Here is a 26,886-nt window from a genome sequence, read left to right on the forward strand (position 1 = left end):
AGAGAAAAGCATGGTGAAACGATGACAATGTTGAAAGTCTGAGCAAAAGTTTTGCAGAAGATAAGCTGTGCTGCCTCAGGCTATCAGTCCACCTTGCTCAATATCATCCCTCTGGCAGCAGCAATAAGAAGTGCGTAAGGAATTGCAGTTTGTTGTTGGAATGGAAAGCCTGCATGTTAGGTGCTGATAAAATACACGCATAGCCCAAACACAGCTATGGCAAGAGAATTTGGTGCATCCATCCCTCACCGCAGGTAGGAAGGATTGTTGTGCAGGAGCTGCATGGGGATTTGATGGTGTTTGCCAGGAGGCTTGAGGCCTCAACCAGCAACCGTCCCCCCCTCTCCTCACGTGTGGGAACGACACAGGCTGTACTCCATTCCAAGTTCACCGTACCAGGCTCCTCACTGCTCTGCCTCCTACCTCACCCTGCCTTCTCTCCTGCCTGGGATACAGCTGGTGACCACGAACTCTCTGCTGCGCTACATCACAAGTACCCACGGTACCTGGACAAGGGGGCGAGAAGACGGTACCTCTCCTCACTCTCTTCTGCCCATGAGGCAGATACTGCATGTTGGCCCTTACAGAGGGCCAACAGAGCCACAGAGCCTACGGAGGGTGAGGAGCAGGGAAAATGAAACAAGCTATGGTGACAGCTTCAGGTTTAGGCTCTCCTGCTTTCTCATCCTCAGTGCTCTTCAGGAGCATGTGGCAATCACAGCTTTGTGTCTGCTGCCTGGGATCCTTTATCAGGGCTGTCACCATCAGGACATCCCTCTTGCCTTGTTCATTACATCCCTGCCTGGATGGAAGGACCCCTGCCAAGAAGTATTATTTAAAGCCTGCACCCAATATTTAAACTTGAATAACAAGCAAGACCATCATATTGTTCACAGTGACTGGGGAAAGGGAAATTTCAAAGATTAAAATCTCTGCCTTGCTCATGCTGCGTTGCAGATGACAACTGCAAATCCTTTAGAGAAATGTCAGCAATATTTAAGTGTATCTCTGGTTTTCATCTAAGTACTGCTAATATAAAATCCATAAACAACTTGAGGAGGAACTGTGACCCGGAGCTTTTTTCTGAATGCCATAGCTGCTGGCTATGATGCAGCATGTATGTCCTCCTTTGATACTGTGTGGTCCAGCTTTTGCCCTGAGAGTGATAAATATGATTTGTTCCCAGCCCATTGCAGAGATGGACAGCAAGGTCTGGTCACCTCTGTGAAGATACAGGCCTGAACCCCATTAGGCTGAGGCAAGCTGAAAGCTGTCCTCTGCATTTCTGGCAAGCTCTCTACCCCTTATGCTGTTTTATCAGGCGTGACTAACCCTGCATGAGCTTTAAAAAGCAAGCAGCTGGAAGGGTTTCTAACGGGAGCACCTAAATCCTGACGGGCCCGCAGGTTCAAGACCTTCAGGGCACTGCTTGCTTGGGTGAGGGTCTCCCTTTCCCTCGCCGCCACCCCCCCTGCCCAAGCCACTGGGCTGCGGGAGGCGCCGCCGTACCCGGGCCTGAGCTCCCCTGTGTGCGCTGTGGGGAGGCCTGGGGGAAGGAGAAGGGAGGGGAGCCTGGGCCTGCTCCTGCCGGGGTCACCCGCCCCCGCTGCCTCCAGGTCCCCTCCAGCACCTGGCCTGGCCTGGCCTGGCCTCCCCTCTTCGTCCTCCTCCTCCTCCTCCTCCCCCCGCCCGCCTCCGCGCCCGTCAGCGGGCGGCAACGGCCGCCGTGCCCCCAGCCCCGCGCCCCCAGAGCCGCGCCGGCGCATGCGCGCTGCCGCCGCGCGGTGGCTCCTGCAGGGACGGGGCCGCCGCCACTGCCCGGGGCCGCCGCCGCAACGTGTTGCACGCTGCAGCCTCGCAAGTGTTGTGCCCGTACCGGCTGCCTGCGGCCGCGCCGCTCCCGGCCCCCTGCTGAGGCTCCTGCTCCCAGCTCAGCAGGCTCCAGCTGTTCGCTTTAAAACCTTAAAGGACCTCTGCGTTACCGCAGTTCATTCCGGTGCTGCTCTCGCCTCCTCCTCCTCCTCCTCCTCCTTCTTCTCCTCCTCCTCCCCGCGGCTGCTGCGAGCCCCTTCTTGAATTGCTCTGCACGTTACTGCTGCTCGGTGCAGGCGGGCATTTCCATGCAAGCGCCAGCCACCCGCTGCAATAACAAGCATCAATACATCACTCGCCTCCCGCTCCGAATGCGGAGCGATTTTATTACTAGTGGAGGTGCAGGGACCTTTTTCCGGCAGGAAGGTCCAGTGTAAGTTTATTTGCGGCTTCCGCTGTTATTTACAAGTCATCGGTTTCGCTCACCATCCCCTGGGAACGGAGGGAACCGAAGTTGCCAGGTAAATGCCCTCTTCCTTGTCTGCAGCACTTTAAGAGAGGCAGCTCCAGTCTGTCTTGTTGCATGGCTGCCTCACCGCTGTTGTACAGCATGAATTGCAAAGCGGAGGCAGCGCTTAACTGCACAGCTGTCACCGGGCAGTTCTTTGCGTTGCCCGCCTCTCGTGACATTTCTCTGCACGGCTGCGGGGAGAGGGAGGCTGCCTCGTACTGCACGGCTGCCGCTGCGCGGCTGCTGGGGTCGCGGTTGCCCGGCTGCCTCGTTACTCCGGCCCGCTCCCACCAGGGCTGCGGGGGGGATGCCCCCGCCGGGCTGGCGGCGGGGGAGCTGCGCGCAGGGCCCGGCGGGAGGCCGGGGGTAGCGGCACGCCCCGCAGGGGCAGCGTCCCGCCGGGCCAAGCATGGTGCCGCTGCGGCAGAGGAGCCCGGCCGCGGCCCCGCCGTTACCACTGTCGGTGTTGTCCCCGCAGGCCGGGCGGGCGCCGCCCGCAGCCAGCCCGCCGCAGCGCGCCGCCCGTCCCCGGGGAGGCCCGGCGGCGTGAGGCCGCCCGCCGCCGCCGCTTATGCAACACATCATCGATAACCACCCCGACATGGCCACCGCGCTGCTGGCGGGCGAGAAGCTGAAGGAGCTCATCCTGCCGGGGCAGCAGGATGACAAGGCGGGCGCGCTGGCGGCTCTGCTCCTCCAGCTGAAGCTGGAGCTGCCCTTCGACCGCGTGGTCACCATCGGCACCGTCCTCATCCCCATCCTCCTCGTCACCCTGGTCTTCACCAAGAACTTCGCCGGTAAGGGCGGCGGGATGCCCTCAGCGGGCGGGGCGCGGCGGGGCGGGCGGGGCCGTCGGCGCTGAGCGGGCGGCCGCCGCCCCTCGCCTTGGCGGGCGCGGGCCGCGGCGGCGGCCGCTCCCTGCGGCCGCCAGCGCTGAGGGGGCAGCTGCTGCCTCTCGCCTCGGCGGGTGGGGAAGCGCCTTTCCCCGCCGGTGGGAGGGGACCCCACTGCCCCCGCTCGGCGAGCGGCCGCGGGTCGCTGGCCTGCAGGCAGCAACGGCACGGGGAGGTGTCCGCTGCCCTGCAGCGGCTGAGAGCTGGTGTGGGTGACACGGGGTGCGGTTTTATGCTCCTTGAGGTGGATCCTGGACAGGTCCCGAGCTGCACCCTGGCTGACTTCAAGCGTTTGTCCTAACGTTAATTCAGGCATCTACAACATGAGTGTTTCACTGGCCTGCTAGGGAGAGGCAGATGCTTTCGCGGAGACTGATACAATATATGGAGACACATGCACACTGTGCTTTGCCATATCGTGATAGTGGAGATCACTGGTGTGTGTGTCTTAAGGGCCTACATCTTGCATACAGCCGGTAACAGTTTAAAAAGCCTGGTTTGCTTGCCCATCACTGCCAGTGCAGAGTCCTTCCAGTCTAGGAAGGTCAAGTTTTGATGAGCCTTGAAAATTACTGACCCGGTAAGCTATTATGACACCTTTGGGGCCATTAGCATGTATGTAAACATTGTTTTACTTTCTGAAGTATAGGCTTGATAAGTGTAGCTGCCAGCGCATGACTGCTGTTAAGGTCCCCTGAAGCTCCATACTGAAGACCCATGTGAAATTATTAGCGCTTTAATATACAGGACTGACCCGGCAGTCTGTAGCTTGTGAAGTGAGTGGGAATTGGCTGTATTCAATCAGTCTAAACGTAGCAGAATCAGGCTCTTGCCTTGCACGCTGCTTTGGGATTGACTTCCAGCACTTACGTATCCTTAATACTTATTTTCATTATGAGATAAAGTTAAATTACCTAGAAGTATAAGTCCTTGCAAATGGAGTCCTGAGATTTTTCTTAATTATAGTTAAAACTTTTTCAATCTGCCTCAGTTTTTAAACGTACAGTTATCTAGCTCAAGATCTTCAGCCACAGTTGGTGGTAAGAGCCTCATTTTTTGGATGGTCATCTGGAGGTATCTCAAAGAGCCTATATTTTCAGGGCATGCTGAGCTTGCTGAACATCTGAAAACCGTTTCTTCATAGCGACTGAAAGGCAGGATTCAAGGTCACCTTTGGTGGTCCTCTGTAGAATGCAAAAGTTTTGGGATCCCTTCCTCTATTTGTTTTGTGCAGAAGTAAACTAATAAAAAGGCAATCCTACAGAAGCTCACAAGAGTACATACTTATATATGTGCCTTCATACTGTTTGAGATGACCAGGTTTGAACCTGAGTAGGCCTAAAGATAACCTTAGGCCTTCCTGGGTGCAGGAAAGGTCATGCCCCTTCACGTGTGTTCCTTTACATTGTGCGAGTTTCCTAGCAGAACTCCTTTGATGACTCACTGCTTGTGCAGACAGCAGTAACTTGTTCTATATGAACAAATCCTCCGAGACTGCAGATTGCGGAGGAAGCCTCAAGTCTAAGAGACTCAGATTAATACAGTGGATGTCCCTCTGCAAGCCTGAACTGTGGTCCACACAAGTATGTGGAAGAGAGGGGGTCTACTGAATTTCTGCATTTGAGTTTATTTTATGCTGTGGAAGACTATTCTCTAGGCTGATGGTTGCGTTCCAAATTTGTTTTTCAGGAGTACCAAAAGCAGTATCATTTGTGTCTACTTACGGACCATGTATGCCCATTTGACCCAGTAAGATATAGGGCAGTAACCTATTGTGTCCTGCCAGGACAAAGCTTACAAGGCAACACAGAAAACACGCTTATGTCTTTGGAAAAATGTGGGACAACACTCTTCTGTCACATGATGTCATGTGTTTGTTCAGATGGTCTGCAGTTAGAAAAATAATATGAGAAAAAGGAAAAAATTAAAGGTACAAGAGAATGTAATAGAAACACTGTAAGGGTGTGATGAAACTAAATAGGTTCCTTTTTAGAGTGGAGTTGAAGAGCTCAGGATTAGTGGATTCAATTCTGCTTCCACAGGGTTCAAGAGCAAAACTCCTATTAATTTTAATGTGACCTGAATCAGGTGTTACTCTGTTACCAAAACAGTATGTACTCAGACTCCTTTGCTAAGTCAAGCTTGTCCAGAGACACTGACAGTGAGTGGTAATAACAATAGTCCAGCTAGATATATGCTTATTACTGATTCTGCAGTTTGTGTTATGTTTCACCCATGCACTGCCATTGATTTTTAAAAAAATCTATCTTCGTTTGCTTGGTTTGGATACTGCTCCCTGTGTGCAATTTAAATAATACGTATGAAAGTGCAAACTTTGCTGACAAAACTGAGTAAGGTTCCTGCTGCCCTTTTGGTTGTGAATATCATAGTAGCTTCCCAAACTTTGCTTTGGGCCCTTGTATGCATCAGTTACTGCTTCAGAATAGGAAATAAAACCTGATGCTTACCGTTATTCCCAATTCTGTTAATGTTATCCAGTGCAAGCCATGGAGAGCTACCATCATGCCGCTAAACTGAGAACAACCCCCTTTTCTGGGGTGTATCCCATCTTATTTAATCGGTGTTGGTAAAGCTCTTGGAACAGTGGTGTGTGCACTCGAGACATAAAAGTGTAGTTATCAAAAAGCAGTGGTTTCTCACAAAACTTTTTGCTGAGGATTGGAAAAATCTGCATGACAAGTCCATAGAGGAGATAAGAGCCTCTTATCTCTCTGATCTACCTTTGAGTTTATGTGTGTGGGATCAAGTGTAGCTTAAAGCGTAGTCAAGAGCAACTGTACAGTCTGTGCAACAAGTGTAGTGAAAGCTGCGTGGCAGAGCAGCGTGGGTGTCCTGCCCTGGGGGTGTGCAGAAGGCACCCTGTGCCGGGAAGCCTGGGCGTCCCGGGGCCTTCTGGGGCCGGAGGCTGTGGTGAAGCATGTACGAAAGCAGAGTTCAGCCCCACAACACAGGACAAAGGAAGAGTGTAGTATTAATTTAAAAGATGATAATTAACAACCGTAAAAATAATTATGTCTGTAGTATATATTGTATACTGTAGTTTGCCTGTGGGTGAAGATAAAGTTATTTAGTTAATTATGTTGTTTTAGTGCCATGGGCAAAGTCGTTGTTTAGGTTAATGCATTTGCTATTCATGTAAGTGATTTGCATGTCCTCGTATTGGAGTGTTCTGATCTTTACATCACTTTTGAGAAACTAAATCACAAATTTCTTTTTTAGTAGCATAAAAGGCAAGACCAAGTTGCTTAGCAGATACTATGCCGATTTGCTGAATAAATCACAATCCAGCTGAACTTAATGTGTTACAAAAGGTTTTAAATTAGGTATTGGGCTTTTCTTCTATTATGTGTGTCATAGAATCATAGAATGGTTTGGGTTGGAAGGGACCTTTGAAGATAAACTAGTCCAACCCCCTGCTATGGGCAGGGACACCTTCCACTCCATCAGGTTGCTCAAAGCCCCATCCAATCTGACCTTGAACACTTCCAGGGAGGGGGCATCCACAACTTCTCTGGGCAGCCTGTTCCAGTGTCTCACCATCTTCATCGTAAAGAATTTCTTCCTTATGTCCAATCTAAATCTACCCTCTTTCAGTTTAAAACCATTGCTCATTGTCCTGTCCCTACAGGCCCTGGTAAAAAGTCTGTCCCCATCTTTCTTATAAGCCCCCTTTGAGTACTGAAAGACTGCAATAAGGTCTCCCCAGAGCTTTCTCTTCTTCAGGCTGAACAACCCCAACTCTCTCAGCCTGTCCTCATAGGAGCGGTGTTCCAGCCCTGTAATCATTTTTGTGGGCCTCCTCTGGACCTGCTCCAACAGGTCCATGTCTTTCCTGTGCTGAGGGCTCCAGAGCTGGATGCAGTACTCCAGGTGGAGTCTCACCAGAGTGGAGTAGAGGGGCAGAATCACCTCCCTCGACCTGCTGGCCATGCTCCTTGTTATGCAGCCCCAGATGCTTGCAGTATCCTTACAGTCTGACTTAATATAAAAAAAATGGGCTGTCATCCTTGGTTCACTTTTGCCCTATAAATGAATCTGGAACATAATCAAAATTTATAGGGAGATAAAATTCTGTTTCCAAACTTCACTACTAGATGGCAGGGCATTTGGGATGAAATTGAGCTCTCTGCAGAGGGAAGGTGTAGGGCATACACATCAGTAGGATGTGCTCCTGAGAGTTAAATTCAGGCTGCAAAGGAGTCAGTAAGAGTTTGACTATTGATTTCAATGGGGACAGGACTTCACTCTGATGGCTGAAGTACGATACAATTCTTGCACTGGCCCCTCTGCAAAGAAGCGCATACAGCCTTTCTTTGCACTTCCTAAGCTTTCTTTCATAAGAGAAAAGAAAGTCACCCAGCTAACCTGTTACATTATAATTTCTGAGTCTCCCAATTCTCCTTTAATGTTTTTCAAGCAAACCAGTGTGATTCCAGAAAGGACACCCCTAGAAAGTTAATTAAAATAAATCCATGTGCCATATTTATACTGGGCATAAGATCATCATAAGGCCATTTAGGAGCAATAGTCAGCTACCCCACACAAAGAAAGCCCACATGAGTACCCACAAGAGAAGAATGAATATTGTTTCCCTTTCTAAAACTCACCCATGGACAGACTTCATATAAACCTAGGACATCCTGTATTTAGGGGCCAGTGTATGTTGACCTTGAAGATAATAAGGAAAGTTTTGGAGGTGTGTTTCTCTTACCCAGTGGATGCATCTGTATTTAAGTGGAATTGGTTTTCTGGAGTCACAAGGCTCTCAGCCCTGGTGAAGGTGCCTACAGAAGGCAGCATAGGCTAAAAGAAACCTCTCCCATAGCAATGTTCTTGTTGAGAATAACAATGTGCGCAGTTGGTAGTCGCAAGGGAACTTACTTCGGTTTGCCCTGTTTTTGTTTGGAAATTACTGCTTTAAAGATAGAAGTTAAATTTTTTCTTTAAATATGAATACCAATGTATTTGAATTTGTCAGAGTAGTGACAGAACCCCCATTATACCCTATATATTCTTAGGCATCTGCTGGAGCACTCATGCAAATATATATGCAGCGCTTTGCAAAGGTCCGTGCTTGTATTTGACTCAGAGGTTTGATTTCTCATACCTGAAGATCCAGAAGCCTGATTTTCATTCCCTAGCAGCTTAAGCAGTTAGTTATTCTTGTGCAAACTAGAAGTAAAATACAACCAATATGAATGGAGAGTTCCGATTTGGCAGTACTGTGCTGTCCCAGTGCAGGAATAGGTGACTATACCAGGTACTGGCTGGTGGAGAAGCAAATTGTAAGCCTGTAAGTATAGGTTGTCATTTTTGCCCTTCCATTTTATCTGTGTTGGAGTCTGCTGGATTGTTCCCTTTCCCACAATAAAGTGTTTGGTGTCCTTTTAATTTATTTATTTATTTATTTACCTATATATTTTTAAATAAAGCATTTAAAGTGTTTTCATGTTGAAGCAGACTAGCTTTAGATTAATATTTAACTAAATGTTAGTAGGTAAGGCTCTAAGGTACGTAGTTCTAGTCCAGCTACAGCCTGTGTCAATGTTCAGCAGTTGTTTTTAGTGATGATGTTTCAGTATCTCCTATGAAGGCATGGCCCGTCTGGGGAGGTATGGATCTAGATGGAAAGGGATTGGTCCTTTAATACAGCGCCTTTCCATTTTCACTTCCTTTCTAAAATGCACAGAATGCAGAATGTTATTAGACTGCAACATTCATTATCAGTTTGAAGTGGGTCTGTTTGGTGTTCCATGTTTGGTCACCCTTTCCTCTACCCTCCCTGTTTTCACTATGGAACTAGTACACACAGGGCACAGCCACGAGTAGGATGTGCTGTACCAGCAAGTGCTGTATGCTGTCCTCTGTGAACCACAACAGTGCTACTGGCAGCGAGTGGCAGCCTTTTGTAGTGAAACGTCTCATGGCATTTGATGAACTTCCAAGACACTGTAGACGAAGAGATACTTGGCTTTCATGATGTGCTGCTTAGTTTGTTTGTATTGTTTAATGTTTTTACTAAGTGGTTTAAATATTCTGGTTCGGTGTTGTGCTGTATTCAGAAGCAACACTATCAGTAGTGTCTCTGGGAGGGACCAGAGAGTGGTGGGCCCCAAAGGAGAATACTTGCTGTTTCTGTTATGTGTTGTCTTCACGATATCAAAATATTTTGGTTTCCAAACTTTCAAAAGCTTTAGGACTGATGTGGTCAATTACAGGGATTGCTAAGTCATATCCCTCTTGTATAGTGCCTCATGCTTTCTATTCACAGTGAATTATTTCTGTACTGCAGTCATGTTTGCTTTTACCTAAGAAGTTGTTAAATACCAATACTTTATCAAAATAAAGCAAAACAGTCATCCAGCTGATTTTTATATTTTAGTCAAAAGCCAAGCTTTGGCATTGATTTTCTCGTTAGGTTTATAAAACAGTGCCTACAAAATACCAAAAAGTTGCTCATAAATACTATATTTCTATGTCTCTTAGCAGTTACGTAGCTCAGCCCTCTACCACCCTTCTGCTAGAAAATTCTCATGAGGAAGTAATGGAAGGAGACAGTAAGTTAAATGACTGAAGGGTCAGTTCAAGTTTTTATGTTTTCTTTTCTGATTTGTAATAATTTTGCATAAGCAATGCTTACTTCACTGTGTAGTACAGTATATGCGTGAATTCAATGTCTTTTTATGCATTTCACCCTACAGTATGTTTGAAGCAGTATATGTTGAAGATTTCTCTATTATAAAATGGAGTTTTATTTTGTATTTCTGGTCAACTTTTGTAATTTGTATTTCTGTTTCAAGTTGTGGGCAGCATATTTACACAGGCTCACTTAGGTGACTTATCTATTAGATGGCTTTTGAGCTTCTTTTTCATTTTTTCTCTTTAATTGCACTTAAAGCCACATACAGGAAGAAAGTGAAGATGACATTTTTCCAAGTGCTTATTGTTAGTGCTAAGAGTACAGGGCCAGATTGTTTTATATACATGACAACACCAGTGCAGAAATTGGTTCTGAGGTGGTATTAGCTGTGATAAGAAAATTTAAGGAGTGTCTCAGTACCACTTGTGTTTAAGTGCTTTCTAATCCTGTATTTTTAAAAAGAACTGGTTGTGCAAGCAACCACAGGCTGGCTGCAGTTCAGCTGCTTCCTGTTTGCACAGCTGATTGAATTTTTCCCAAAGGGTAAGAGCAATTCACACACACAAACACGAGGTGTGCACAAGACGTGTGAGCTGGCTTTCCATGAGTTTTGGTCATTACAGATTTGCAGTTACACAGTTGAATGTTAAATAGAAAGGGAATCTTGAGGAAATGCATGAGCCTCACGTGTAATCATTCCACTGCAGTTCCTAGTGGCTACAGATATTTTTCTGTCATGAATTCCATTTCTCAGACTTCATTGGCACATATACATAATCTTTTTTTCATATGAAATTTAATGACCCTGTTTGCACTATTAAACCCTTCATCTTCCCAAGTGTCATGTATGTGAAGAGGTCCAAAATGTGGATGAGATTTAGCTTAGTACATGCTTTCAGATAACTTCAACAATTTGAACAGATGGTCAAAAATATTTTTGTTTAAGAGCTACTTAATTCATTCATCTTAGTCAAGAGGAAACCTTGTGAATAAATAAGAGTAAGGTCAAGACTGTTTTTCAAAGCTACTCTGAAGTATTTTGAAGCTTTTTTCTCCCTAAACTGGATAGAAATTATGCATCCATGATCTAGAAGAAATCTAAGCTTGTACTGTTTCTTGGAACTGTAAAACTCTTCAAGAAGAATCCACATCATCACTGAGTTCCTTGGGTTCTTGTCAGCATTAAAAATTACTGCAGTGGGTTCCTTCAGTAGGTATACACATTTAATTACAAAAGCTGAATACTTTTGCAGTAGACTGGCATAATTCTTGAAGAGGTTCCCTTTGTTTCCCATGATACAGGATTTATTCTAAGAAAACCACTGAAATCAGTGCAGATATTTCCATCATCAGGGATTTTGTTCCAGGCCTGTATTATGCTCTTGCATTTGAACTGGGAAATACAGCAGTTCATTATAATAGCAAGATCTGGGGTTTTGTTTGCTTTTCTTCACTGGCACCATGCCTGTTGTGCAGATTCTAAGTTACTAGAGAGGGATGCAGCCAGGTGCCAAGATGTGTGGTGCATTTTTTGCAGCTTAAGAGCTCAGTGACTATTTCTGCAACATTTTAGTTATATGCTGAAGTAATTATTTCAGCATTTTGAGACTGAGGAGCCTTATCTTCTGCGGGATCCATGACCTGTTCAGGAGAGCAGGAGACCTCCACGCGGGAACTGGCAAGAGGCCCTGGGAGCCTTGGGAGGCTGATTCTCCTGGCTCTGTCGTGATAGATCAGAACAGTTCTTATATTTTACAAAACCCAATTTCTCTACACATGGAGGAACCGATTTTCCAAAAAGCAGTAGACCAGCCATCTCTGCCTCCAAAATACTATGTTATTAAAATAACGTAATTACCTAATGAGCTAACTATTGGTGTTTTTCTTCTTTTTCAATATGAAGTTTTCTGGGTGCTGTGTTTGTGGCAAGACGTACTTGATACAAGCCATGTTTTTAATTTCTAATCATTAAATAACAGTAGTGCAGTAGAACAAACCTGCTGTTTCCTGTTGCTTCCTGTGTTTGTATTTTGCACTTGACCCTTGAATTAAGAAGCCAGCCTTGTCTACGTATCATCAGTTTGACTGGATTTTCATAATTCATTTCACTTTGGCATTTACATGTTCTTGCAGTTTGCTTTGGCTATTACTCTGGTCCACATTATCATAGTGGCCGCTGCTTGTGTAGTTGCTTTGGGGTTCCATCTCTAGAGGGGAATTTTTGAGTTGCCCAAAAAGATTTTTTTGATGTTTGGAAAACATTAAAACACTTACTTTCACACATTACTTTTCCTGTGCAGATGAGCTGTACATCACCAAAATTCCACTCACCTCCTCATGTAAGGGCTAAATTTGGAAGTAAATATTATTCAGATCTCTTTTGTAGGACTATCTGCATGGCTGAATTTCATTTATTATATTTTGATGAATACATTCTTTTAAATTCAGATCTAACCTTCCCTCAGATCTTAACGTAATACAAAGCAACATTATAATACAGAAGCATACCTCTAGGTACAAATACAAGCATTGTAATTTCCTTCCAGGTGTTTTCTGTTTTCTCACAGAGCTCTCTCGAGCCCAGGAAGAAATGCTCCTAGTGATGTTTAATAGTACAGTCACTATAAATAAGCTCTCTTTCCAATAATGTTTCCACCATACTGCATGGCCATCACATGGTGGATGGTAGCTCATTATTGAGGAAGCATTCGTCTATAGGAGCAGCCTAAGGGATTTCATTTAGGTGTTTCTGCACCTTCTCCATAATAGTTGCCATTTCTGGAATAACCTTCTCCAACAGATTTCAACATATCAACCAAGTAGGAGTAGGTATCTTTCTCTCCTGAATAACCTGGGCAGGCGTTACAAGTCTTTAAGCCTCAGATTGCTGGTAAGTGAACTTCAGCATACCAGCTAATTTTAGAAGAGCCAATGTTTATTACATACAGGGAATATAGTTCTGTAAATTTATATCTACACTAGGAAAGTGCATTACTAATTTATTGACTCTGCAGATCCAAAATATATACAGTTCAAGCAGCAGTCCTGCAAGGAAAAAAGACCCGAACTGTAAATACGGGGACACCTGCTGCTGCCCTTACATTGCAGTTACCCTTCTGGGGAACCCATTACCTATCAGTCTTTGAAACTACTTATCTACATCTCACCCATTGTGACTAATTCTTGTAGGGTATGGCCAGTAAAACTTACTAGCAGCAGTGGTTTCCTGTCTCATTTCTTTAGGGACTTTCTTTTCAAGATTTTTTTCTTAAACAGGACAAGTGGTTTCAGAGAGTGGGCAAAAAAGGCTATACCTTACCTTGTTGATCATGGAGAAATTTGTACCTTAGGAAGACTTCATGGGCATGGAACCTATATTCAGATTTGGAAAGAATATTCCCTAAGAAAGGTAAAGGTATTGTCTTTTTGTTTTGATAAAAGTAATAATTCTTAATAATTAGCTTGCGAAGTTAAGGCTTAGTTTGATTGCTATTTTCTTTTCTTACTTATATGAGTAAACTCAGTGAGTTAAATAGGACTGTATGACTACAGTTGATACACAAAAGTAATTTCAGGAATCCATCCTCATGTTGTACTAATTTCTAACCTTTAAATACCCTTTAAATAAAGTAGTTGAAATAAACCAGTTAAATTAAGGGAGTTTTTCCTTTGGCTGTGAATTAACTTGGGTATTAGCCAGCATTTGTTAAAATCACATTAAAAGTAGAGAGTTACATATTCCTTGTGGACTGTGTAACTGAGATGGAAAACCTGTATACTGTTTAGATAATGTTATACTTCCTTAGACTACATTTTCAGCCTCAGTAACATGAATGTTTTTTGTTCATTTTTTCCAGAGAGAAGAGGACCCAGGACATTTCTTCTTTTCCATTTAAAAATTGCTGAAAAACTACTAAATAAATTATTTCTGTTTCTCAAAATAAACAGTTTGCTACCTGCTTTCTTGTGCAATCCTTTTAGTACCCAAGATGCATGAGGCATGTATGTCTGATTGCTTATACATGTGTGACACAATGTAAGGAGAGCAGTATGGTAAGGACTACCCTTGTCAAATACTGGCATTTATTGCTGAATTCAGGGAGTTTCTCATTTATCTTGGCTGTTAGAAACTTGTGTCCTGGCATCTGATGGGCAGGGAGATTCAGAGATTCTACCTAAACACTGAATTTCTCCTTGGAGTCAAGTGGAGAGGACTGTACAAGGAGTGCTTCAGAGAACTTGACTGGAACGCCAGCTTTTCTTCATAGGCAGGTTGGGCACCAGCGTGAGGATGATTTAGTGTTCAAGAGGGCAGAAAGCCAATTGCTAGGAAGCACTAGGCCCAGGGTGAGTCTGTAGTGTATTTAACTCAGTAAGTATACTTATCAATATACTTACCTGATACTTAACTTGGGTCTCCAGCATGAGGGTTTAGGCACTTGTCCACGAGCTGGGAGATCCAGCCTGTTCAGCAGCACCTAAGCACCACTTCTGCTGCCTATACGCAATGTAGGGCCATGGTGGCAAGGCTGAATGTTTACTTGTAGATCCTTGAAGAATTTTTTGCACAAGAGGCATACTTACCTTTGTCTTTGTGTAGCAAGCACAAGAATTTTCATCTTTTTTCATTTTTGAATTATATTTTCTGAAAACCGGGTTCCTTTTTTCTTTTTTTCTGTCTGCTGTTAGAAAATTGTGCTATTCCTTCTGCATTACTGAATTATTGCACTAGAATGCTGAAATCATGCAATTCAGTTGGAAGATTAATGGGATGTGATTACTTTTTCCAGAGTAAATTCTAAAAGCTGGAGGTCACAGGAGACATACACAATTTATTATTATGGTTTATATTTTGCTTTGGGTGAATATACTTTATTTCACTCGGAATATGGTAGGTGTGAAAAGTTATTTGCCCTTTTATATAGGGGCATATACTGTTTATTGCTAATATTTTCCTTTCTTTTTAATGTCTACCAAAAGCATTGTAAATGTGTTGTCCATACTTATTTAAATAACTTTTGCTCATAATAATATTTTAGAAGCTTGACATTGACCCCCCTACAGCATCAGCTCTTCAAAGAGAGATGCACATGCCAAATTTTATGCACTATGCGTAATCCCATTGTCTTCAAAGGAACTGCCGAATGCATGAAGTCACTTAAGCCTTTTTAGGAGCAGGTCTAATTTTTTATGGTGTTGAATACTAAGAGATTGACATTGTTATCTTTATTTTGAAGGGGCAAGTGAAATGTTTGTTAGATGCAATCCACTCACTTCCCAGAAAAACTTAACTTTGCAAAGGTAATGGAGAGCGGTACATATCTGCCAGCTTCACCATGTCTTCCTGACAGTGTCATTTCTGCGTACTGTACACCAGCTCACATTTTTTTGCAAGGTTTTTTTTTTATACATAGGCAAATACACACACACGTGCGTGTGCGCAAACACACACACAGCCTCCTTGGTGAACCGTGCTGTTGTTGTCTCTTCCTTTGATTGAGATGCAATACCGGGGCCTGGGCTTTGGCCACTTGTATTGCAGTGATAGCCTTCTAGCCATGTTTTACCTAATGTGTTCCTAGTGCAACTGGCCATTGCATTCATTCTTGGAAACAGCCATTTCTCAAAAGTGAAAAAAATTACTCCTGTGTGAATCAACCATTCTTGCTGAACATGACCTAAAAAAACCCCAAGTTCACCTTGAGGACAATCAAACATTGGGGCATGTTGCACAGGTGGCTTATGTAGTCTCCATCTTTGGAGGCTTTCAGTCTGACAAAGTCCTAATCAAGCTGGTCTGAACTGAGTCTTGACCCTGCTTTGAGTGGGCCTCAGTAACTTCCGAGGTTCCTTCCAGCATTTCCATGATTCTGCATTAGGGTATAACTTCAGGCAATGGTCTAGAACAGCAGTTACCAGATTTTTCCATTGGTAACAGCATTTCCAGATCTGAGATTAATTTTTGCAGGGGGAATTTTCACAGAGGTTTCAACCCCAAACCTCAGCACCCCAGCCCCTTGCTTGGGGAATTTCAGAACTTACAGTATTGTGTCTCCTGTGTGAAATTAAGCAGGATTTATTTATCTAACATGTTTTCATGCCTAGCACTGGCAGCCCAACAAACAGTGTTTAAATCGGAGCCTCTTGAAGAGGGCAGTTGAACGTATGCTGAAGTACATGGAGGTTGGGGAACCACTGAAAGGAGGTGGCTGACCTTGGGTTGGGAACAGTAGGAGTGGGAGCCTATGCCTGCAGGAAGCCCACATGCATTTCTTGGAGCCTTTACTAACAGGCAGCAGACTCAGCAGCTCCTAGCTTCCATACTGTGCCTTCGCTCCTTCTTTCCATAGTGTTTAGATTCTTTGTAAAGAGTTTTTTGAGCATAGCCCCTTCCTTTATCCCTCTCCCTGCCTTGGCTATCTTCTCACAACCATGTAATCTCTTTCATTCCCCTAAAGTATGCCCTTTGTACCACAGTACTTCCTCCAAGTCATTCTTCTCCATTTAAGTGGTACTTAAACTGATGGGATGAGATGGTACAGAATGGAGCATGTGAAAAAAACTTAGCTGTCAAGGGATTTTAATTTTTCAAATGGCATAACCCAATCAATTATATTACACAGCTGACTAAGTAATTCTGCGTTGATCATTTCATCTTCTTTGCATGTCCAAAAAATATAGTGAGATGTCTCTCATACCTTATCCATGAGACTAGTTTTGTGGACTTCTAGAAGCTACTTATGTGCACAGTGAGCAGGATAAAATGTATTTATGTACACCTGTTGAAAAAATCTGATGTAGTGCTCCTGTGATCATCTAATAGTATCGAAAAAAGGGAAGCTAAGCTTCCTAGTATGCATCTTTATACTCAAGTTGGTATAAGATAAAGTATACTTTATAATATATTAACATCAAGGACTTTTTTTCCAATGTAGTAATTATTTCTGCACAGCATTAGCACAGGGTTACTTAGTCTCTTAAAAATTATTCAAAAAGAACATTTCCTGGGAATGTAGGTAAGTATTACTGAAGACAGGATTTGTTCTTAGGTATTGCTAGTGATCTTTTTCTGAAACTGTGTTGAACTTCATATTCTGGCATGCAGTTAACACATTTGTGTAGGTGGACCTAAGGACCTTCAGACTTCGAACTTACTGAGATTTTACTCTGAGCATCAGAACTAAAAATCTCGCAGGAAGCCCATGACATTTAATGCAGAAAAATTGAGTTTAGTATTCCAGCCACCAATAACGATGGCAGGTTAGTTATCTTACTATTTTTTTTGCCTTTGATATGGATGCACACATGTGCAAATCACAGATAATGTCCATCCTGAGCCACCTTTTCATTATTGTTAGGAACTGGCAAAAGATTATTTTGGAGATGATGACCTTGCTCTCTGGTTTTTTTGGTAGGAGTTTCTGTCTCCTGGGCTTACAAGAATGTAGCTATCAAGGAGAGTGGAGGGATAGATTGTATTTATGGGCTTAAGCCTAGACAACATTGAGAAGATGACCCATCTGCTCAGCTGTAATAATGTCCCCTAAGCTCTTCAAAAGATTTTCCTTACAGCATCTTACTCTATTGTCTTTTCCCACACAATTGAACAGTTACGCCATATGCAATTAAACTGCGGAGTCTTGGGAAAAAGCTGCATTTCATGGTGGCTGAGTGATTATATGAAAAAGAAACTTCCTAAACTGCTTTAGGATTTTCAGGTGAAATAAGAATATCGGTAGAAACTTTTAATATTTATGAATATAAAGTTAAAAGCAAATACATTTTTTTTATATTGCATGATCCAATGTCAGAGCTATGATTTTTAACACTGTTACAGCCTTTTTCTAATGCTACTTACCTATCAGGAGGACATTGTAAAATAAAAAAATACATCTGCTGCGCCTTCTCGTGCGTTAAGTAGGGCCCTCACAGCTAGAGTGAGCTGTGTGTGAGAACAACTTGTTACTCCCCCATCCTCATCAGATCTGCATGTTGAGATCCAGCTATGTGTTACTGCCATTTTTCATAACAAACAAGATTAGTTATTGACATGGTGCTTTTCTTTTTCATTTATTCCTGATTGGCACAGATTGCAGTAGAGGAGAAACAGGTCCATACTCTACTATGATGGGATCAAACACCTTCATGGTGTTAAATGCCAGGTTAAATGCAAGGTAAAATGCTGGCATCACCTAAGAAGGAGTATTCACAAAAGCTAAGTCAAACCTAGTGGTGGTCTTGCTTGGCAGCCTCTTGTGAATGAAGAGAGACAGGTTCCTCCAGGCGACAGCTAAATTAGTCTTTTGCTTTGAATCATTATCTGGAAGGGTCTTCCTGTCTTCTCCATTGTCTGGACCGTTTTCTAGATGAATGAACTGATGCTATGCTTTGTGAGTCAAGTCCTGTGCTGAGAAGGTTAACCTAAATTCCCCTGTCGAGTAACTCTACCAAAATTGGTGGCATTCACTGACAGTTGAGTATGGCTCAAACATATTAGAAGATACCATTTGAATAAAATTGCATTGTAATCCCACTGCCCCCACTTCAATCAGTTACAAGAAATCCCACTGACTTCACTGAGGATAGGGTTTCACCTGAAGGGTCTTGGGAGTTACATGACATATAATGAAAGTCATGTCAATTTAACAAATATGCAAAGAAAATATTAGACTAGCATCAGTAAATAACAAAACATCGAATAAGAATGGGACACCATGCTTAGCTATCCCAATAAATTAGAGATCTCTCACAACTTACCAGGCAATGGGAGCAGCTTAAAAAAATTTTTAACAGAGGAAAAGCAAACAAATTCCTGTAAAATGACATTTGCTTTCTTTACTGGGCTGTGCGGCCCCATTTTTGAAGTAGCTTCTAATGAAGCTGTTCAGTCCAAACTGGAGTTGTGAAGCTCTTCAGACTTTTCACTGAAGCAGTGGCAACGAACAGAGTACAGAGTTAGTCTGTAAGTGATCTGTCCAACATAAATGTAAATGTTAAGACATTTTGATTTGTTTCCTTTTTTAGTTATAAAATAAATATATATTCAATCGTTGTTGTGTATATACAATTTTGGCAGAAGTCACCTTAGCTTTCAGGTCTCAGTGAAGAGAACTGAGGAGAACTATTCACAGTTTATTTGGTAGTAGCAACTGATACATGAATCCAAAAATAATCCTTATGGATGATTTGTATGAATACTTGTTGTGGTCTTCCCAAGTATTCATCATGCTGATACCTAGGAGAAATGAACCCATGTATGTCACAGGAAACTAGGTTTCATATTGGCAGAGTCTACTGAGCTTAGGGACACCCAATTCAAAATATTTCTGCTTATGAGAAATGCACCATGCTGCTTTGCCTTTTTTCCCCCATGGGAACATTTTCACATAGGAATCTACTTTGTCTCCTGGGAAATCATACAGTAAATCTTTGGTAGTAGGAGCTGTAATTTTTTATATGCATCCCTTCATGGGCAGGGTTGGGAGAGCATGTAATTAGCAAAAACAAGAGAGGCAGTGAGCATTTTTCGTGTGACACATGGCTGTAAATACATAAAAATAACCTAAATGGGAAGCTGTCTAACATTAGAGCGCTTTAAGCTCTCCTCTGAGGTTGAAGTTAGATCATTTTAAAATAGTCTTCAAAAGTGATTTTAAAGAATTTGCAGGGCTTACTTTACATGCTGTCTTGGGTAGCATCATTTATTCTATCAACTCTGTTTAAATTGGTTGTATTTTTAGAAAAGAATCCTCACTGAATCACTTTTTAAAACAAAACAATTTTTGTACAGTCCTCAGCATGTAGATTTCTGTAGGTCATAGGAGAGGTTTACACCTCAACATTTTATCAAAGAACTGGTAAATGCTTTTGATTTGCTTGCATATGAGAAGTAGTTGGTCAAGTAAGGAGTCCTCTGTTAAGCCAAAAGGATTAGGGTTTTTTGCCTGCCTATTAATTTTTTATATTTTATTTATTGTTGTCAAACGACATAATATTTTATTATTTCTCTTCATGATTTGTATTATTAAGAGAACAGTACCACCACTCTCTTCCAGTGAGCTGTTCTCGATCTGAATTGTAGGCTTTGTTCAGAACTGGAGGAAGCTCGGTGTTCTTGAGCGATTCTCAATTCAAGAGAACATGCCTTCTTCCTATGGGTCTCATTTTAGGAAGTTTTTAAAGGTAATATCAGAACAATCTAAAATATATTCCCTTTGATCTACCTGCCAAAACATGAAAATATGGTCTTCCTCTTTGAAGAGGGTGTTTTGATAATGGTCATTGTTCTTTGAGCAAGTAGTACTATTCTAGCTTTCACAAGTTTTTCTATCTTACTTTCATGTATTGCTAGAAAATATAATTGTATAAGAACATAATTTGTTTACTGGGTCAAGACAAAATTCCTTTTAGCCCAACAACCTGTCTCTGATGATGGCAAAAAGCAAATGCTTAGGAAGGAGTGTTAAAATAGACAAGTGTATGGTGTTACTTCCTTTGATAAACCTTTTCACCCTCCAGCAGCCTGTGGCTTAAACATGTCCTGAGAGAAAAATTGCATCGCTATCTGTCTATTTAATAATCCTTGCTATACTTTTTCTTCCATTACTTTGTCTGATTGCTTTCTTGATCCACAGTATTTGTTTCTTCCATAATACTGTATGACAGCGAGTTCCACCATTTAATTGCACATTTTGTAAAAAACAATGTTACAGTTTCAAATGTAGAATTAAATTTTCATAGTGATAAATACAGTTAACACACCAGATTCTGTCCTGGTCAGTCACACTTTAATTCAAGAGTGTTAGCTGGGAGGGATACAGTTGACTAAATGCTTGTATGTCTTTAAGATTCAATTTTTTCTACTGTATCCAATGAGTAGGCTTTGTTAGTAATGCCTTCAGCTACATCTAACTTTTTTCTATTTAGAATAATATTTAACTGGGATGAACCTTGTATTTCACCTAAATGCACCTTTCAGCCTTTGCACATAACATCCTCAGCTACTGTATAGTGGATATCAGGTCCATCATCTTTACAGAGTTTAGGTCACAGTTGCTTAGGATATTGTTCTCAGAGAGGTAATTAAACCAAAATATGTATTTCTTGCTGACATTTCCAGATCAGGTTCATTCTAAAACTTCGAGGTAAATAGTTTTGCCTGGGGGCTTGTGAAGACGTGCAGGCTGAGCTGTCTAATAGACATGGAGGGCTTAATGGTCACGTAAAGATACAGTAAAATAAAATCGATATAATTTGAAATGTTTATTTTCCAGAGCTCCTTTTGTAGGTTAAATGCACAGCAGTGACTTTTCTCTCTGTTATACAGAGGAGCCAATATACTGTTATACACCACACAACTTCACCCGCGATCAAGCCTTGTATGCCAGAGGATATTGTTGGACAGAATTAAAAGATGCCTTGCCAGGAGTTGATGCCAGCCACTGGCCCTCCTTGTTTGAGCATAAGTTCCTACCTTATGCACTGCTGGCTTTTGCTGGGATAATGTACATTCCAGCTCTGGGCTGGGAATTTCTGGCCTCCACCCGACTGACTTCAGAGCTTAATTTTTTGCTTCAGGAGATTGATAACTGCTACCACCGTGCAGCTGAAGGGCGGGCACCAAAAATAGAGAAACAGATTCAGTCCAAAGGCCCGGGGATCACCGAGAGAGAGAAGAGAGAAATCATTGAGAATGCGGAGAAGGAAAAAAGCCCTGAGCAGAACTTGTTTGAGAAATACCTGGAAAGAAGAGGACGAAGTAACTTTTTAGCTAAGCTTTACCTTGCGAGACATTTGTTCATCATCTTTTTAAGCATCATACCAATTACATACTTATCCACATACTATGCTACACAGAAGCAAAATGAATTTACATGTGCACTAGGAGAGCCTCCAGACAAAACGAGCAGCTCCAAATTGCACATCAGAGTGAACTGTAAACTGCCATCTGTCCAGCTCCAGCGGATTATTGCTGGTGTAGATATCGTTCTCCTCTGCTTCATGAACTTGATAATTCTCATCAACTTAATTCACCTCTTCATATTTCGCAAGTCCAACTTCATATTTGATAAACTGAACAAAGTTGGAATAAAGACCAAGAAACAGTGGCAGAAGTCCCAGTTTTGTGATATCAATATTTTGGCCATGTTTTGTAATGAAAATCGGGACCACATAAAATCACTGAACCGTCTGGATTTTATTACAAATGAAAGCGATCTGATGTATGACAATGTGGTACGCCAGCTGCTTGCAGCGTTGGCCCAGTCCAATCATGATGCCACTCCAACCATGCGTGACTCAGGGATCCAAACGATAGACCCAAGCGTTGATCCAGCAGACATTGATGCTAATGAGCAGCTCATCATTAAGAGACCAAGGAAGAAGATGAAATGGATCCCCACTACCAATCCCCTTCCTCAGCCATTCAAGGAACAGTTAGCCATTATGAAGGTTGAAAACCATAAACCTGAAAAACCGAAGCCTGTGCGGAGAAAAACAGCAACAGACAGCCTTATAGCTCCTTTGTTAGAGTCCGCTGCAAAAACCTCACAGCAATCGTCTGCTCATAAAACCGAGCCAAACGCCATCCCAAGCACAAGCAGTGAAAAAAAACACACACGACACTTTTCCTTGGATGTTCATCCATATATACTTAGTAGCAAAAAACCCAAGCCAGAGATTCAAGCCATCCCCTCGATGCCTACGTCAAAAAGCCAAGAGGGTGGTTTTTTAAACCAGGAAGAGAATGTCGTAGTACACGTTACCTCCTCTCTTAAAGGTACAGTATGCCATAATGCCCGTACCACCTCCACAGACCATAATTTGTGTAGCGATCTTCAGAAACTCAAAGCTTATCTATCTGAACTGTTTGACCTACCTTGCTAGATTTTGGGATAGCTAATAATCTTAGGGCTTGCAGGCCTCAGAAATAGGGGTTCTCTCTCTTTATCAGCTATATGGAGGATAAGGGTTATTACAGGTAGAGCAGTACGAAATAGCCTACAGGCTGTTGGTGCAGGTAATTTTTCAAATGTAAGCAGATTTTCACAATTACAAACGTGGTCATGCCTTGCCAAGAAAATTAGGAGGGTTTGTCCTCCGTGATACCCTTTATGCTCCACCAGCACCTGGCACGTTTCAAACCTGCCTTATTCTCAAGTCATATGGAAACTGCCATCGTAGATGACCAGTAATCTGGCCAGTAATAGCCACTTATTAGGAGTGTGTGAGAAACTGTGCTAATGGCAGTTAAAGCTCCCTGTAGAAAAAAATCTCTTCACCACATCTTAGGGGATGTGTTTGTCACCTAGGAAATCACAACTCAGATCACTGATCCTGTTCTTCACGCAAGAGACGTTTTAAATTGCCCTTTGTCTCATGTGGACCAGAGGATGGATGGTCTGAAGTGTAGGTGCTGGTCGGGGATTCAGGAATTCTGCCATTCCCTTCCGGGTGGCCTCACAGGAGGTGTTCTTTCTGTGCCTCAGTTCCCAGTGTTTGTCTTGGAAATCCTGTCCCTTTCTTACCTCAAAGGAGTGTTTCAAATATATCAATAATTTTTAGCTGCTAGAGTGATGGGGAAAGCCATGTGAGCACTAAGAAAAGTGATAGATCAGTAGATAAACTGATAGAGAGATAGGTATCTTCTTGTTTATTTTTGTAAGCTACTGACATAAGAAAGAAGCACTATGCAGTTGAAGTTACAGAAAGATTTGTACGTACTTAAAGCAATGGCTCTCATCTCATTACAAGCTAAGACCTCCCTCTGGGCTTCGACAGACTGACAGCTACCGTCACCCCACTGCCCAGCAAAGAAGTGATTTGAGGTATAAAAGTTTCTGTCACTTCCAAATCCTTATGCTCCTTAGAGCCCTCCAACTCCCCAATGTGCATGTGAGCTATTCTACAGCATTCCTTATCCAGTCACCTGCTCTGATTTCAACTCCTCAAAACTACTGGGGCTTTCTGGTCTCAATTACTTTCATCTAAATTAGTGCTTGAATATTTTAAGGGCAAAAAATAATTACTGTAGTTTTGGGGCTCTGTTACTCCCCATTCCCATTAAAAATTTTCAGCTTTGCTTTTGAGTTAGACCTACATTGCAGTCCATCAGGTAAGGTAGACTTATAATTTCTGGAAAGAGACATCAGTTAATGTTAAATTGCTGAGTTCTTTCTAAAGACAAGTGGCTTACAATGTGTAACCACTATTTTTTTCCATTGAAAATATCAGTGCTTTTTGTATTCCATCCTGTGGATTTCAACATTCATAACGTTTGTCAAAGCATTAAATCATAACATTTATAAAACACCTGCCAGACTGTAGAAGAGAATAAAAGGTACTTTTCAGTTGTTTTTTGTTCCTTTTACGAAAATACCATTCACGTAAGGAAGCATGAGCATGCGTAAAAAAGAGTGAGATTTACAAAACACATTTGTTGTTTGTCCTATTTCCCTGAGCTTACAACCCTGTTGTTTTGAAACAGTCCTGTTGGATTTCTCAAAGGGTCCCAAGAAAATTCATTTTTGAGTCCACTCCTGCTCCCACTGAAATCAGTGGCAAAACTGCCAGTGACTTTTATTGGTTCGGGACACTGCTCTGTGACAGGAGGGTGAAAGACTACCTGTCTTTTAACTGGCTGTTTTGTTTTCTTCTAGACACCCCTCATCCTGCAAAAGAGATCCTGTACCCATCTGAGACATGCAGAACTGTGCCTGCTGCCGGGGCTTTTGTCACATGTAACCACAACCATATAGCCACAACTGCTGTTGCAACGAGTATGACTTTGAACCAAGTCAAGCCAGAGCCAACACCTGCCCTGAACTGCAACCCAGCCCACCCTTTGCTGCACATCAACACACTGTACGAGGATCACGAGGAGGAAGTTTCAAACATGATAGACAATGGTATTCACTCACCAACTGACACGGGGGAAATTCTCTCCATCCCTACCCCAAAGCAGATAAGGTTGGCAGCATTTGATGAACCAATGGCCATCGTGAGCTCGGTGGAGTACTGAAGACCCCGGGCTGCACAGCTGCGCCCTCGTGGCCAGGCCCCAGACCACTGCAGTGCGGACCGCGGTCCCCCCAACAATGCAATTCACTGCATGAGCATGGAGAGTTTTCACACAGACTATAGCTTTTGGTAATAACACCAAATGGTTTTTCAGGATCACACCATGAGCACTGTCAGTCATGTGCAAAATAGAATAAAGAAAATCTGGTGGAAATAGACCTTTAACACCAAGATAACCATTAGCTCTAGCTCTAAACTATAGCTTCCTTATTTGAATGGGGATTAGCACAATTTATGAACGTTAAGAGTCTGATGGCATGCCACAGTAATTTTAGTGAGTGTTTAAATCCTTTGCATTCAGAATCACTGATTAAAGTTAAAACAACATGGAGGTGAGGTATACTTTTTTAATGGCAGCAGTCAAATCAGAGTTTTTTTCTAAGCAGAGGGGTTTTTTTCAATTCAGGATTATGAAAAAGTTATATGCAAGCAAAATTTTTGTTTGTTTGTTTCTTTAGCTCACTAATGTTGGGCTTGATGGAGACTTAGCTGAAAGGGCCTTACTACCACCAGCATTTAAGTGCAAAAAGATTGATACACTCGATCTCTTGCATTTATAAATGAAAATACCTGAGGTATGCCCTGCCCTTTAACACGCTTATATGTTTGATGGAAGATGATGAAATGAAGAGTTTATTTTTTTAAATATATTTTACCATGGGGAAAAATTACTTTAATAACTTTTCAAACCAGGTGTTGCTTTTAACAAAACGTGTAGAAGAGAGTCATTGTAGCTGCTTATTTTTTCATAGTGTATTTATGAACCAGGTTAGAAATTTTCATGGGTGCTTCACTGATATGAAAAATCTTACGAAGGTCGTTACAAAATATCTTACAAAATATGAAACCAGCAAAACTGTTTTCAAATAAAACACAGTTAAAGAAGTCTATGAATTTAGGTCTGCAGACTTGGCTAGTCCTTGATTCAGCAAACGCTTAAGGCCATGGATGGCACTGAAACGACTCATATGTCTAAAGCTAAGCACACACTGAAATGGCTTTGCTGGATCTGGGCTCTAGTGCAGGCAGACAACAATCCTGCAGTATGTGCTATCACTGATTCAATATTTGCCTTCCTTGGCTCAAAGCACATCTTCATTCCCATCTTCCTATAACTACGGTATGTGTGTTTTAATAGAAAACTCTAGTATAACTAAGACATCTATTAAAAGTATATCATGCAATAACCATTCTCAGCAAAATTATAGTGAAACAAAAAGTGACTGTGTTAAAATAATACTCCTAGCTGCATTCAGAATTATGGACTATGTGTGTTTGCTTCAAAATTATGTATAATGGTAGAAAAAATATGCAGCACAAATATGGGACGGAAATCTTGAATTTATTTTTAATTTATTACCTCAGACATGGATATATGATACCAATATTTAATGAAAATAGCACTGAAAATAAATACCTATTATTCTGAATAGTTTAATGTGTACTACTTCCTAGCTTAGTTACGTACAAGTGGGATTTTATTATAAGCAGTAGGCAGGACATATAAAGCCACCATTCCTCCCTGCGTTACTTCAGTTATGCCCAACCTTTTTGGCCTGAACAGCCAAATACCAAAAAGGCAGCAAGCCACAGGACACGTATTGCAGACAAGGGAGGGGGTGTTGGGGTCGGCTCAAGGACCTGGTGTAACACCCTGAGGTCTCGGCGTGGCGCGGGGAAGCGTGGAGCTGATGGGGACTTGGAGCTCGGTCCAGGGCAGCTGGGAGATGATGGCTGCAATGGCTCCTGCTGGCTTGTCTCCTTCCAGCCCTGGGGACATCAGTGTTCCCCCACAGCCTGCAGCAGAGCTGTCTGCGTGAGGCAGGCGTGGGATGAGCAGGGATTTGAGCAGTTTATACTCTGCCTGTGGCTCCAGGGCCGTAGGTTGGTCACCCGTCTTCTAACCTGCTCGAACACAAGCTGGAGGGTGT

General features: G+C 42.7%; 1 protein-coding gene and 1 long non-coding RNA gene across 3 annotated transcripts in view; one reads left to right on the forward strand and one right to left on the reverse strand.

Annotated features, from left to right (window-relative positions):
* The window catches only part of LOC140651283 (uncharacterized), a 17,558-nt gene extending 14,485 nt beyond the window's left edge, over positions 1 to 3,073 (reverse strand). The window contains exon 1 of the long non-coding RNA XR_012042335.1: positions 1,877 to 3,073. This is a non-coding gene — a long non-coding RNA (uncharacterized lncRNA). The remainder of the gene's footprint in view (positions 1 to 1,876) is intronic.
* Positions 1,771 to 26,334, forward strand: PANX2 (pannexin 2). 2 transcript variants are annotated; one of them, XM_072860554.1, is made up of 5 exons: positions 1,771 to 2,333; positions 2,802 to 3,120; positions 21,204 to 22,655; positions 23,630 to 23,703; positions 24,535 to 24,604. In XM_072860554.1, exons 2-4 carry the CDS (start codon positions 2,895 to 2,897, stop codon positions 23,659 to 23,661), a joined length of 1,710 nt encoding a protein of 569 aa, XP_072716655.1. In that variant the 5' UTR covers positions 1,771 to 2,333; positions 2,802 to 2,894; the 3' UTR covers positions 23,662 to 23,703; positions 24,535 to 24,604. The 2 variants fall into 2 exon arrangements, with proteins under 2 accessions (XP_072716655.1, XP_072716647.1); XM_072860546.1 differs by lacking the exon at positions 23,630 to 23,703 and having other exon boundaries at positions 24,535 to 26,334.
* The last annotated feature ends 552 nt before the right edge of the window (positions 26,335 to 26,886 follow it).

The sequence above is a fragment of the Ciconia boyciana genome, chromosome 1, assembly GCF_034638445.1.
Source record: "Ciconia boyciana chromosome 1, ASM3463844v1, whole genome shotgun sequence".
Lineage (NCBI taxonomy): Eukaryota > Metazoa > Chordata > Aves > Ciconiiformes > Ciconiidae > Ciconia > Ciconia boyciana.